Consider the following 13,414-nt stretch of genomic DNA (forward strand, 5'->3'; position numbering starts at 1 on the left):
AAAACCTTGCAGCAAGCACATTTGCGGCAAAAAAGCAATAGCAAAATACAACTATCCAAAGTAAACAAGAACTATGAAGGACCTGTATTTTATAGTAAAGAAGTTGTTAATTCAACTTAAGTGAATCTATAGTCATTTGTACATTTCATAGAACTTTTAAAAAAGCACCAATGGGATTTTCTGTTAAAGTTTGTTGACCCAACAAAACAATTCTCAAGTCGAATTTAAAGCATAAATATATGAAAGTAGGGAAGCATTATGTCAGTATTTAAGGAGCCGGACAGTCTGACACAAATTCAGACTCAACAGTTTGCTGGTTATATGTCCTTCAGTGAATTACTAAACCTAAGTCTCTGTATGGTCATCCCTAAAATGAGAGGGATGTAGTGTCTACCCCTCGGATTGATAGAAAGCTCAAATGCCATACTGCTTACAGAGCTTGCTTGGAGCAGTATCCAGCACAACTGCGGGTTGTTACATTATATATGTACTGCCTTCAATATATTAACAAGCAACCTTTCCAGTCATTGGCTAAAGAAACAATTCTAAAATTTCTTATAATAAAAAGACTAAACCATTAAAGAATTAGAAGAAAATATGGGTTAACATTAACCTAAACAAAAAGATTTAAAGCTTTTAAAGTTTAAATGACAAAATTACCACAAAAAAATTAAAAGAGATGGCAAAATGGAAAATCACATTTATGACAAATGTTAAAATCCTTAATCCAGAAAAAGCACTAATGAAAGAGAAAAATCTAATAGAAATACACTAGAAATTTAATATCACACAATTTTATGTGTAATAAAATTGACAAAGCTTAAAAATAAAATTCAAAGCAATAATGAAATGAACACATATTCATTGGTGTATACAGGTGAGAACATAAATTGGTATATTCTACTTATAAGAATTTATGTTAAAAAAATCAGATATGCACACAAAGATACATATTCAAAACGTCCACTTTTTTATAAAAGTGAAAAGTTTGAAATAACTAAATGCTCATAAAAGGGAATTGTTTAAATACCTTATGGTTTATCCATATGTTGGAATATGAAGAAACCCTTTAAAATTATATTTTTTAAAAATTTAAATGCTGGAAAATGCTCATATTTTGTTATATAAAGTTTTAAACACAATAAAAAAGACTATTTTCATTATCTCTACCGCGTTCTTTTCCTCCTTATCAATGGCATGGCTCCTGCCAGTCAAACTGAGGAGCAAGTTCAGAGAAGCAGGATGAAGAATGACGGGGTGTGCACTGTTCTCCACAGAGGAGAGGAGGGACACGCAACTAGACAGTCAGAGACAACTACCTGACGACGTAACAAGTGAGCCAGGTCAGGAAAGTGAAGGACCGTGGCCCCTGGGAACACAGGCAGACCCAGGCGGACGGGAGTATATACATGGGCTCAGGGCGCTCGGTTCCCTGGAGGGTGTGGAGAAAGGTACCCTGCTGAGTCCACGGAAGCACACTTTGTCCACTTTGTCCTAAAGACCACAAGAAGCTATCACATGATGAATGGGACATTCTTTAAAAAATCAGTCCAGCAATGTGTGAGGAGGCTTTGAGGGGTTACCTTGGAAAGAGGGGGGCTAATTAATCCAGCGATGGCAGTCTGAATGCAGGCTGAGGCACACAGGTGGAAAGGAGAGTTTTGAGAAAATCATAAATGACTTAGTACTTTCTAGATGAATGCCTAAAATTAGGTTTCTAATCATTTATGAGTTTCAATGACCAATGTGTAATTTACTTCTTGTCATCAAAGACTGTGCCGTAGGCTGCATCTCCGACAGCAGTTCCGGGCTCGCGGGGAAAGCTGTGGCGCTGTCCAGAGGGGCGCGGCTCACCTGAAGCTGGCCCAGTGGTAGGTCCTCATCTCTAAGAACCGGCAGACGACCATGCCCAGCCAGATGCCGCCGCCGTTGCACAGCAGGATGTCCAGGACCACCTGGTCCCACCAGCACTCAGCGAAATTGGGCAGGAGATGCATGAAGAAAAGCTGAGGACACAACAGACGATGGTGGTAACATAAAAATAAAAAATGGAGCACCACACATAAAGATAAATTTCCTTTTTTTAAAAAAAATATTTTTTAATTGATTTCAGAGAGGAAGGGAGAGGGAGAGATAGAAATATCGATGACAGAGAATCATGAATTAGCTGCCTCCTGCATGCCCCCTACTGGGGATCGAACCCGCAACCCAGGCATGTGCCCTGACCAGGAATCCAACTGTGACCTCCTAGTTCCGTGGTCAGCAAACTGTGGCTCGCGAGCCACATGCGGCTCTTTGGCCCCTTGAGTGTGGCTCTTCCTAAGCCTTAGGAGTACCCTAATTAAGTTAATAACAATATACCTACCCATATAAGTTAAGTTTAAAAAATTTGGCTCTCAAAAGAAATTTCAATCGTTGTACTGTTGATATTTGGCTCTGTTGACTAATGAGTTTGCCGACCACTGTCCTAGTTCATAAGTCGATGCTCAACCACTGAGCCACACCAGCCGAGCCAATTTCCTTCTAATACATGTTTTAGGAACAGTTGTTGATATGTCAGTTTTTCCTGATGTATTAAAAAAAAAAGTAGGGTTTGTAATCTAGTTCTTGTTTTTTATATTGTGGTTTGCAAACAGTACTGATGCAGACAGCTCATCTTTTGACAGAGGCCTTTAAAGAAATGATGGCCCCTCTTTACAAAATACTACTGATGAGCTGCGCTGGCTAAGGGCTACACGACAAGGACTCAGGAGGGTAAAGGAGAGAAGTTCTCAGACCTGCCAACAAAGCACTGGCATAATCCTCAAAATTAGCAGCTTGGTAATTGAAGCTGTGCATTTTAGAAATATTCCACTCCCTGTTTATTTGGGTAAAACAGGGAGGAAGCTGTAAACATAAAGTAAAAAAGCTAGACCTTGATGACATGATATACGGAACTGATAGCTTAATGGGAAATCTCACACTAACTGATTCCCAAAAATGATCATCTTTTATGAAGCACCGATGATGAGCAGACGGTAAGACAAAATGAAATCAAGGTACTTGATCTCCAGGGCAGGAGTCAGATGTTCATCTGGAACCACACAATAGGGCAGGCTGTGGAAGTGTTACCATGGTGACATAAAAGGAGCACAGAGGGGACAGGAGTCATCCTGAGAGAAGGCAATTGCACAGGCTTCTGCACGGAAGGTATCCTGAAGTGGGATCATTAAGGCCAGAAGCGACTGGCTTCGGGAGACAGATGGAGACGAGGCATTTCAGAAAGGGGAACAGTAGTGTCCAGGGTGGAACAGAAGTCTACTGCACAATGTTGTTCAAAACAAGGGCAGAACAGCTGTGTCCGGGACAGACACCCTGCCGCGTGAAGGCCCGTTTTAAAGTCTGAAATTACAGAGAAACTGCCTGGGGTTCTCTAAGGAGGGAACCCCATAATTACAAAGTAATGTAATTACAAAGTGATAGAAGAGAAGAGAATTACTCTGGAGTAATATAATAAATACTACAAAATAAAACTACTCATGAGAGCATTTCATGGACTGTGAAACATTACCAATGCACGTGTATGAGGCGCCTGCCTCCTTAGCGTGCCTGCTGCCGAGAGGTACAAAGCAGCTCCTGCAGGTGACGGTGGGGCCTGCGCTCTGACCCAGGTGGGTCACTACCCTGAGGCACATTCCCAGGCTTCCAGCCATGAGGCGGAGCATCAGCTCTTACTCGGCAGCCGGTGATGACACAGTTGCTGAAACGAAGCGGCTGGGGGTGGCATGGAGAACACCGCAGCCTGGGGAGAACCCTGCTCCTCTAGGTTAGGGTCAGGATGATGACTGGCTTGGAGAAACAGGCTGTGCACATGGCCAAATTGTGTTTCTTGTGAATGAATAAGAGTAATATAATAGCCCTAACTGGTTTGGCTCAGTGGATAGAGCATCGGCCTGCGGACTGAAGGGTCCCAGGTTCGATTCCAGTCAAGGGCATGTACCTTGGTTGAGGGCACATCCCCAGTAGGGAGTGTGCAGGAGGCAGCTGATCAATGTTTCTCTCTCATCGATGTTTCTGACTCTCTATCCCTCTCCTCTCCTCTCTGTAAAAAATCAATAAAATATATTTTTTAAAAAAGAGTAATATAATAACTAAACAATAAATGAGTTCGTTCCCCAAGTTTCATTTTGCTAATGGTTTTTCAAGAATATATCTCTTTTCATTCATTAAATGAGACAATACGTTTGATTACTGAGATGTAACGCTGTACCGGTAATTCATTCTTTAGCTACAAAACATCATCTATGCCCTAGTAATTCCTAAACACACAATCCTATTTATTTCAAGCTGGAAACTCGTTACTGGGTAAACTACCTATTTACTTCTAAGCAAATCTCATTATCCTTTATTTGTCTCACTTAGGATTTCAATTTCATTCTTTAGCTTTATTTCATTTGTGTGTTTTTTAAATTTTTTATTTATTGATTTTAGAGAGAAAGGGAGGGAGAGAAACACTGACTTGTTCCACTTACTTATCCACTTATTATGAAGCATTCATTGGTTGCTTCTTGTATGTGCCCTGACCAGTGATCAAACCTGCAACCTTGTCGAATGGGGATGATGTTCTAAGCAACTGAGCTACCCGGCCAGGGCTCATTGGTTTCTCTTTAAGATTTGTGACATAGAGGCACAGTTTAAGTTAGCAAAAAGCTAATTTCTTTCTCACAAAAATATTCCTAAGGGGGTGTTTTCAATGCAGTTTTGTTCCCGACACTGGAGAATGGATACTTGACTGTGAACTGACGGACCAGCTTCTTCCTCCATATAAACTATCCACACTGAGGGTCCAGATGACGGCCCGCCCCCTTCTTACCTCAGTTAGCTCCCAGGTGATGCTGATGGTCCAGCAGAGACCATAACTGCGGATCAGTAAGGCCTTCATGGCCCAGCCCCAGAAATGTCCAAATGCAAATATATCGAAATGGCTGATAATCCTCTCCCAGGTGATAACATGGCAGTTCACAGCATACTCCTGTTTGAAGTAAAAAGGGGAATAATTAATGATACTCTAGAAATCAACTGGCTCCCAGGATTCTGAAAATAAACAGAAACTGATGTGACCTTAATAACTAATATATGTCCTGCCCAACAAAAATGTTTTCATAACTGAAGATTCTTGAGGAAATAAGGATAAGCATTAATTAGAGTTTATGAATTAAATTGCTTTGCTCTGAACTGCAAAAGCTGGGTTAAAATGAGAAGTAAAATAATTTTACAAAGGCTTACACATCTCAAAGGGGAATCACATATGCTCTGTCACCTGACCACAGGGCAACTGTGTTAGGTCAGTAACAAAACATAAATAAAGCCCTAGCCGGTTTGGCTCAGTGGATAGAGCGTCAGCCTGCAGACTGAAGGTCCCTGGGTTCAATTCCAGTCACGGGCACATGCCTGGGTTGCAGGCTCGATCCCCAGTAGGAGGCGTGCAGGAGGCAGCCGATTAATGATTCTCTCTCATCATTGATGTTTCTATCTCTCTCTCCCTCTCCATTCCTATCTAAAATCAATAAAAATATATATTTTTAAAAGTCCAAGAAAATTGTGGGGGAAATATATCTGAGACATCTTTCTCCTAATCTCTAAGATTTCATAGACTTCGGTGAGCATGAAAGCACTTCTTCTTCTTCTTCTTCTTCTTCTTATTATTATTATTATTATAACTGTATAACTGAAGACTAGCCCAAAAGGCAAGTACACATTTTAGAGCCAAAGGGATCTTAACCAATTTGTGCTCTGAGCAAAATACTTATCTATTTTAAGTTTCTATTTTCTCCTTGGTAAGATGGGATAAGACTGTCTGCCATGCATGCGTGAGGCTTGTATAGATTCAATATAAAGCGCCCAGCCCAGTGCCTGGCAGAGTAGACAACCCCAATCAGCCCCTGCTATCACCCTCACCCCAACTGTCACAATCCTTATCATTAGAAGCTGTAAGTCACCCTGCACCATCCTCTTCCTTAGAGTCCGAACCCCCAACAGACTGCTCTCCCCAAGACTTCGAAGTCATTTCTGGCATTCTTATTCCTGCCTTTAGCATGTCCTTTATAAACGTTAAAGATAAAGTCTGGAAACACCATTCCGAAGGGTCTGACCAATCTCAACTGCAGTAGAAGGATGACTTCTCGGGCCTTTTATTAAGTCCCTTCCTACTGTATCTTGCTTGTTAAACAGGGTCTGTCTCTGGCCCACATGCCTGACCTCCCATTGTGAGCATCACCAGCTCTTTCTCCAAACTGTACCAAGTGTTAGGCACTGAAGGGAGGGGTGCGGAGCAAATGCATTACCGCATGAAATAGCGTCTGACACCAAAGCACAGAGCAGCTTCAGCCAAGAATAAAGTTATGTTTTGTGATTTAGTAAAGCTAATGATGCAATGGCCTAAATCCGTGGTCGGCAAACTGTGGCTCGCGAGCCACATGTGGCTCTTTGGCCCCTTGAGTGTGGCTCTTCCTAAGCCTTAGGAGTACCCTAATTAAGTTAATAACAATGTACCTACCTATATAGTTTAAGTTTAAAAAATTTGGCTCTCAAAAGAAATTTCAATCGTTGTACTGTTGATATCTGTCTCTGCTGACTAATGAGTTTGCCGACCACTGGCCTAAATCATGACAAGTGGCTCCTCATGGCAGCAGGTGAGAAGGATCGTGGTGTAGGCTGGAGGTGACGGAGCAGATGCAGCTCCACCACGGAGGACCTGTGTGTGCAAGGCACTGTGCTAGGCCTCGTGGATAATGTTACTTCCTTAGTTCACAGTCAACTCCCCAAATAGAGTGTGTTACCCGAAGTCCTACAGCTCCCAAGTGACGGAGGCAGACACACACCCAAGGCCGTCTCCCGATCACGCTCACACGCTCCCTGCCACCCCTTGGCTCCGAGAGGACTTTGCTTCCCTGACTATCCCTCAGGGAAGCCATGCCCTCACCAACCTGCCCAGAGACCTTGTTTAGCTCTCTACTCAGGAGACACGGAGCAGGAGCCACTGGAATGTGCATCGGACTCCCTCCAACACCCAGGAGCCCAGCAATGCCCGGAACCACTGACCAGTACATACCATGATGTCCGCTTCCCTCGTGGCGTAGCGGAGATTTGGGTCTAGCCAGTACATTATGGATTTCACCTGCTCGAAGTTCAGGAAGAGGAGGAAGACCAGGAAGAGGAAGTAGAGCACGCTGAGTCCTGAGGGAAACAGAAACAGTGTCACTTTCACAGCGTGTTGGACCCCCGGTACAATCTGGGCTTCCCTGTGAGAGTCTCATGCACAGTCCTAGTTCAGACTGAGAGGGTCGGCAACAGTGTTGAGAAAAGGATGCTGAAGCCGAGACTTGAAGGACTGGCAGACAGAGGGGTCGGGTGGGGGTGGGGGTGGAGGGGTGAGTGCAGCTTTCAGGCCGAGAAAGGTTGCAGGTAGGTCCCTGGAGAGAGAAGTGTCTGGAAGCCGGCATGTGGCTGGGGTGCCATCATCACGGGGAAGGGGTGCGGTGGCCCTGAAGTGACAATCAGCTGGGGGCCACGGCAAAGGTTTCAGATTTTATCGTACGTGAAACAAGGAGCACTTGACAGGGTTTCAGTGGGGGATACGATGATCTAGGAACATTTTACGAGGCCGACTCTGGCCACTGTGTGGAGAGGGGGTGCAGGTGGGCGAGGCCGGTGTAGATAGTTGGGGGGCCAGTTCAGCAGTGACAGGAGTGCGGGAGGTGGCCCACATTAGCCCTTGCAGGCGTTACCTTACTGTCACATCCTATCATAATTGGTTTCCTCATAATCTTCCCACGTCATTGAAAAATAAAGTTAATCTACTCTAAGAAGGCAAAAGCCTGCTAATACACTTTAGAAAGTTCTGAAAACCAACCACTGGGGCTTTGTCACTTCTGTTTCTGTCGAACCTGCTAGAATTTATGCGTTAATATAGGACATCTAGACACTGTGATACAAATGACCTAGGACCACAGCACCCCGTCCAAACTTGGCTCAGCACTCACCTGCAGGGAGCCACTCCAGAGGAGAGGACATCGTGGCTGGAATGCAATGGACCGGCTACAGCGCAGGCCTTCCAACAGGGAGCTGCCAGTCCCGGGCCTGGGGCAGGGGTATGGGGGGTTGGGGGGGGGGGGGGGGCTGCAGAGGAGCATTCCCACCAGGGCGTGCTTCCCTGGGACTAGGCACATTGGTGTGAGGACCTCCTCGGGTTTGCACTTATGCACCAGCTATTTTCACACAAATTTTCAACTCAAATGCTCCCCCCCTTCCCTAGACCTTTTTATTATAATCCTTTCAAAATAATTACTTCATGGCTGGGCTTCGAGGTCCACGAAGAACATGAGAACTGTGTGTGTGAAGCAAACACGCATGAATACATGTGTGTCTGTGTGTCTGTTAGGGGAGGAAAAGATCCATAGTTCTCATCGGATTAGCAAAGGGCTCCAAGATCCCAAAAAGATCTCAGGTAAGAAACAAAACTGCTCATTCCCTATAGTGGACCATTTGAAATAGGAAAAGCTCAGGTGTAGCCAACTAGCTAAAAATAACTTTTAACTTCAAGCAGATACACTAAGTCCATGAAGTGAAAAGTATAGCAGGACTGTCTTTTAAAAATGTAAATGAACCGCCGAACCAGTTGGCTCAATGGATAGAGTGTCGGCCTGCGGACTGAAGGGTCCCAGGTTCGATTCCGATCAAGGGCATGTACCTTGGTTGCGGGTGCATCCCCAGTGGGGGGGCGTGCAGGAGGCAGCTGATGGATCTTTCTCTCTCATCGATGTTTCTAACTCTCTATCCCTCTCCCTTCCTCTCTGTAAAAAAACCAATAAAATATATTTTTTTAAAAAATGTAAATGAACCATCTCACTTCTCTGCAAAAAATCCTCCCATGACCTCCGACTGCCCTTCGCACCCACAATCCTGAGTGGCCTACAAGCCCTGCAGGTTTCCATCTGTGCCTAACTCTGACCACTCACCACTTCCCCAAGCCTGCTAAGCTCCAGCCCCCCGGGCCTGGAACACGCCGAACGTTTCCTAGCTGTGGACCACTGAGCTCATTCTCTGTCTGGCTCCCACCCCGCCGTGGCACGCTCCGATCCTCCTCTGCATGCAGGTTTTGGATGAAGCACCCTGCCTCCAGCCTCCCCTCACCCACAGGCAAAAGCAGCCACCCAGTCACTATCACCTCACATGGTCCTAACACTTAAGCCACATCGGACTTTTCTGATGACTGGTTTAACAGTGCGTTGGCTGCAGATGTCCTCCCTCTGCAGGGCCCTCCTGACTGGCAGAGCGGCTCCTGGGCTGTCTGCCCATCACAGCCTCGGGCAAAGCAGCGCCTGCCCACGGGGCACTGAACGAAGGTCCGGAATGACCACTAAGTTCAAAGGGATTTACCTTTGATCCCTGAACACTGAAAGAAAAACAGGCAACCTTGAGCGAAAGGTCCATCATTAGGGTCCTTATGCAGAAGATTACATTTTCTGAAGTTAAAGTAATTTATTTGATGTCTTATTTAGGCAAGATAAAGCCAATGTCTATAGTTTTGAAGATCTGTGTTAAATCCATTCAGGTGATATTTGGACTAGAAATCAAATAAAAATAAGACAGCCAGTATTTATATAAAATACTGATCACTAAACTGTAGTTCAAATCAGGGCTCTTTGTCTAAAGACTCCCTTGCCCAAGTTCTTTCCCATTCATAACACTGAGATCGCTGGACTTTTCAGTCCTCCTCGATGCCGAGGAGACCAATGTGCTCCTAGGATACACCTGAGCTGCACTAGCGAAGAGAAACAGGAAGATGCTTAACCCATTGTCCACCATAAGCGTCTATAGACGCAAGCGGCGGACCTTCCCCACACACATCTATAAAAAAAAAAAAAAGTTTTCCCTAAGTGGCAGCCCTGACCAAATTTAAAATCATTTTTTTGTGAGAATTTTCAGCTGAAAATATTCAAGAACACCCGAATTGTAATATATTTATTTTTGTAATATTCATTGCAAATTGATTTTTTAAATTCAAAATATCGTGGCGAGTGGGGATGGTTTCCGTTTTGGACGTGTGGTGGTTAACTGGTTAGAGAAAAGCAAGCCACAATCCCTATGTCAAGTCCTGTGTACAGTAGAGCCACAGCATAAGAAGGGGCAAGTGGAGCTAAAACGGTTCACATGTACCAGGATGTTGATTGTCACCAGTACTTGATTTTGTGGCAAAGATTTTAATAAAAAATTTATATTAGGAACACCAAGAAGTAAAAAGCTATAGTTTTTTTTCCTATAGAGTGGTAAGCAAAACTGCTATGATAATATGCAGGGAAAAAAAACTTTTTAAGTAGCATATATTTTAAAATCCAAAGGGTAACTCACCAAAAACCATTCTCCATAAGGCTGGATGAGGTCGAGTAAATGGACCTGCAGAGGTAACATTACAGGGTTAGAACGAACTCATTTCAGAGACAAGACTAAGGACAGTAAAAGGCCCTTTACTTAAATTGTTTTTTTCTGACAGATACTTTGAGGTCCAAGTCTAGGTTGACATGATTCATCCACATTGTAACAACTATTGCCATACACATAACAGGCACCAAGTCTCCTCACGTTGTGTGTGTTTTGGTTTTTTCTTTGGAACTCAGGTCATCATTTCCCAGGGAAACAATGTTATAACAGTAAGTAGGTTACCTATAAGTGTAAGTCATACAGATTGTACCTTAACAAGTGAAAGCTCCCTGCTCGCAGGAGTGTGTGTGTGTGTGTGTGTGTGTTTGTGTGTGTGAGAGAGAGAGAGAGAGTCAGGGTGGGGCACACTGACTTTTTCTGAAAATGAAAGAGAAAAGACAAATACTATGCTTTGGAAATAAGTGAGGTGAGTAGTGAAGCTGAAAATAAATTCTGAGCACTGGACTGTGCAGGCTTTTAAGATCATGAACTGGGGTAACAATAGCTTTTACCTGGCAACTCAGTTTCCATACACCAATGCAGATCATGTTCAATGATAAGTTTCACAAGATGAAACTTACTGTAAGTGATACACCAATACTTTCTCTTCTATTTTATTTCATTAACAATAAAAAAAAAAAAAGGTAGAAGAAGGCAAGCAAGCTGGTTTCACCAGAGTGATTTACGACCAACTGAAGGGTTACACTCGCAAATGTCGAACACTGTTCTAATGGGCACCCGACCTGCCCGGAGCTGCCCGCGCCTTTGGACAGCCTTCCCACACTTGGAGAATTTCCAGCGTTATGCGTCCCGCGTCTCCCGGGGAGATGCCAGAACTTGCTGCCCAGGATTCTTTAAAACTAGGGCCTGGTTCTGCAGTCGCACCCATGCCAGACTTGGCCTCAGAGCTGGCGGCAGAAGAGGTGACCATGCACAGCCCTCCTCTCCTCCCTCTGGTGCTGGCTAGAGTGGTGGGAGGTGGCACTCCTCACACTGCTGACTGTGGCATGAGGTTCCATCACAGTTCACTGCAGAAGTGACAGTAGGCAGACTACAGCCTAAGCTCACTGGGGTTTCCTCATTAGACCAGCTCTGCGTGACATGCCAGTTCTAGAAGCTTCCCTGGGAACTTGTTTCCCAGCCTCTACAATTCCTCAAGCCAGCCAATATCCGTTAACAGGCTTTTAAATCAGCACAGTCAGCTTCTGTTGCTTGCAACCGGGATCCTGTCTGAGGCAAATATTTACACTATAGTTTTTATTCTGGAACTCATTCTAAAATCCCTCTCTCTTGTTACACAGGCTAAATTAAAACATATATGAACTGCTTTCTTCTGATGTATCAAGTTCACATTAGGAAAATCTGTTACAAGTATCCCCACTATCCAATTCTCAGTTCCTGAGTATAGATGGTGAGAATTCAGAAAGTACATTAGCTTTGTGAGAGACTTTGCTTTCTCCAAATTAATCTAGTGCCCGAGTTTTGGATGGCAAGTAGTGAGAGCTCAGAGAGGAAGAGATACCTATGGTCTTTTTAATCATCTGCTCCTCTCTCAGAAAAGCACAATGAAGCAGAGAAGCCTGAATCCCCTTTTAGGTAACATAATGTGGTTAACTTTCTTCACATGCCATTGGAAAACCGACAGCTAATATTGCCATCTTTTAAGTAATTTTCTCTTCACTCTTCACTGATTTTGAGTTGATGTCTCTTAACTTGTCACCATGAATGAATGACCTCCATATTATGATGGCTATCTGGCTTGAAATATTACCAGTACTTCATCCATGCCACTGAATTAACCTCTCATAACAGGGGACCCCAGCTTTCTCTATGGTTTCCTCTTACAAGATCCAACTCTATACTTTACTTGGCTTGCAATAGAATTCCATGCCCAATCAACACTCCAAATCATGTTGTTGTTTTTCCTCAAGAGCAATCACAATGTTAATGTATAATAGTCAGCAGTACTTTCTGAGCACTCACTGAGTACCAGGCTGAAGCCTGAGACACCCCACGTTTTCTCTTAGTTCTCCTAACAGCTGGGTACCATCATCCCCATTTTACAGATAATACAGTGAGCCCCAAAGAACTTGTCCAGGGTCACACAGCTCACAGGACTCCTCTTGGTCTGAGAGCACAGAGTACTTCTCTATCAACTCTATCAGGAGGAGTGGAGAGCCTGAGCCAGGACTGTCTCAGGGTCAGGAGAGCAAGGCAGGAGAAGCAAGCTGCTGGGAGCTGTTGAGGTCCTGCAGTGTGGAACCGATGCGCAAGGTCAAGAAGAGCTGCAAGGATGGGGCAATGCCAGGCAGCTGATGGGAGTTCCCTCACATCAACTAGTAGAAAGGCCCCGAAGTCCTCTTCCACCTGCCATTGCTGTAAGAGAAGCCTCTGGAAAGCAGACACCGCCCCGGCTTATCTGACCCTAAGCAGCTGTTCCAAAGTGAGAGGACAGACAGGTGCTTGAGAACCTGGGAGCCGAGGGGCCTTCCAGCTCGCTTAACCTACACACAACTGCTTCAGCCCCAGGGTACTTCCCTCTGTTACTCTGTGATTCCCTGTGACAGGCCCACGCTGTTCCAGGACCTGGAAAGAGAATTTTCATTTTATTGCAGTGCTGTTTGTTTGTTTTTAAGCCTTGACTTATCCCTAATTGATCTGTTTCCTCTTTTTTCTAGGTTTCCCACTTACACATCATAATATCACATCACAATGTTTCTCACAAAAGACAACTTTTAAAAAGGACCTATCAGCTTTGCAAACTGAAATGCACTGGATCTGAAAAGGCTTAGGAAGGTGGGTTTCAGAAGAGACAGAATACAAGGTGCTCTGTCCCGAACCAGGTTGGAGGGAACCAACTGTGCCATTTACCAAACACAGGTGAGATGAAGCCCTGGCGCAGGTAGGTGAGCCTCAGCAGCCAACTTCAAAGCTGCCCCCTTCTGAGAAGTGCACT

At 44.4% G+C, this 13,414-nt stretch overlaps 1 protein-coding gene across 3 annotated transcripts in view; it reads right to left on the reverse strand.

Annotated features, from left to right (window-relative positions):
* Positions 1-13,078, reverse strand: part of LOC102432271 (phosphatidylserine synthase 1) — a 33,097-nt gene extending 20,019 nt beyond the window's left edge. Inside the window, exons 1-5 of one of the 3 annotated variants that reach the window (XM_014445946.1) lie at positions 12,997-13,078; positions 10,390-10,434; positions 7,091-7,215; positions 4,853-5,011; positions 1,855-2,006 (exon numbers count right to left, since the gene is read on the reverse strand). In XM_014445946.1, the coding sequence (XP_014301432.1) occupies positions 1,855-2,006; positions 4,853-5,011; positions 7,091-7,215; positions 10,390-10,434; positions 12,997-13,063 (548 nt within the window). In that variant the 5' untranslated portion in view covers positions 13,064-13,078. Of the gene's footprint in view, positions 1-1,854; positions 2,007-4,852; positions 5,012-7,090; positions 7,216-10,389; positions 10,435-12,789; positions 12,813-12,966 lie in introns of those variants that run through there. The other 2 variants (XM_006103540.2, XM_014445947.2) reach the window with 2 other exon arrangements.
* Positions 13,079-13,414: the final 336 nt, after the last annotated feature.

The sequence above is a fragment of the Myotis lucifugus genome, unplaced genomic scaffold (genome assembly GCF_000147115.1).
Source record: "Myotis lucifugus unplaced genomic scaffold, Myoluc2.0 scaffold_489, whole genome shotgun sequence".
NCBI lineage: Eukaryota > Metazoa > Chordata > Mammalia > Chiroptera > Vespertilionidae > Myotis > Myotis lucifugus.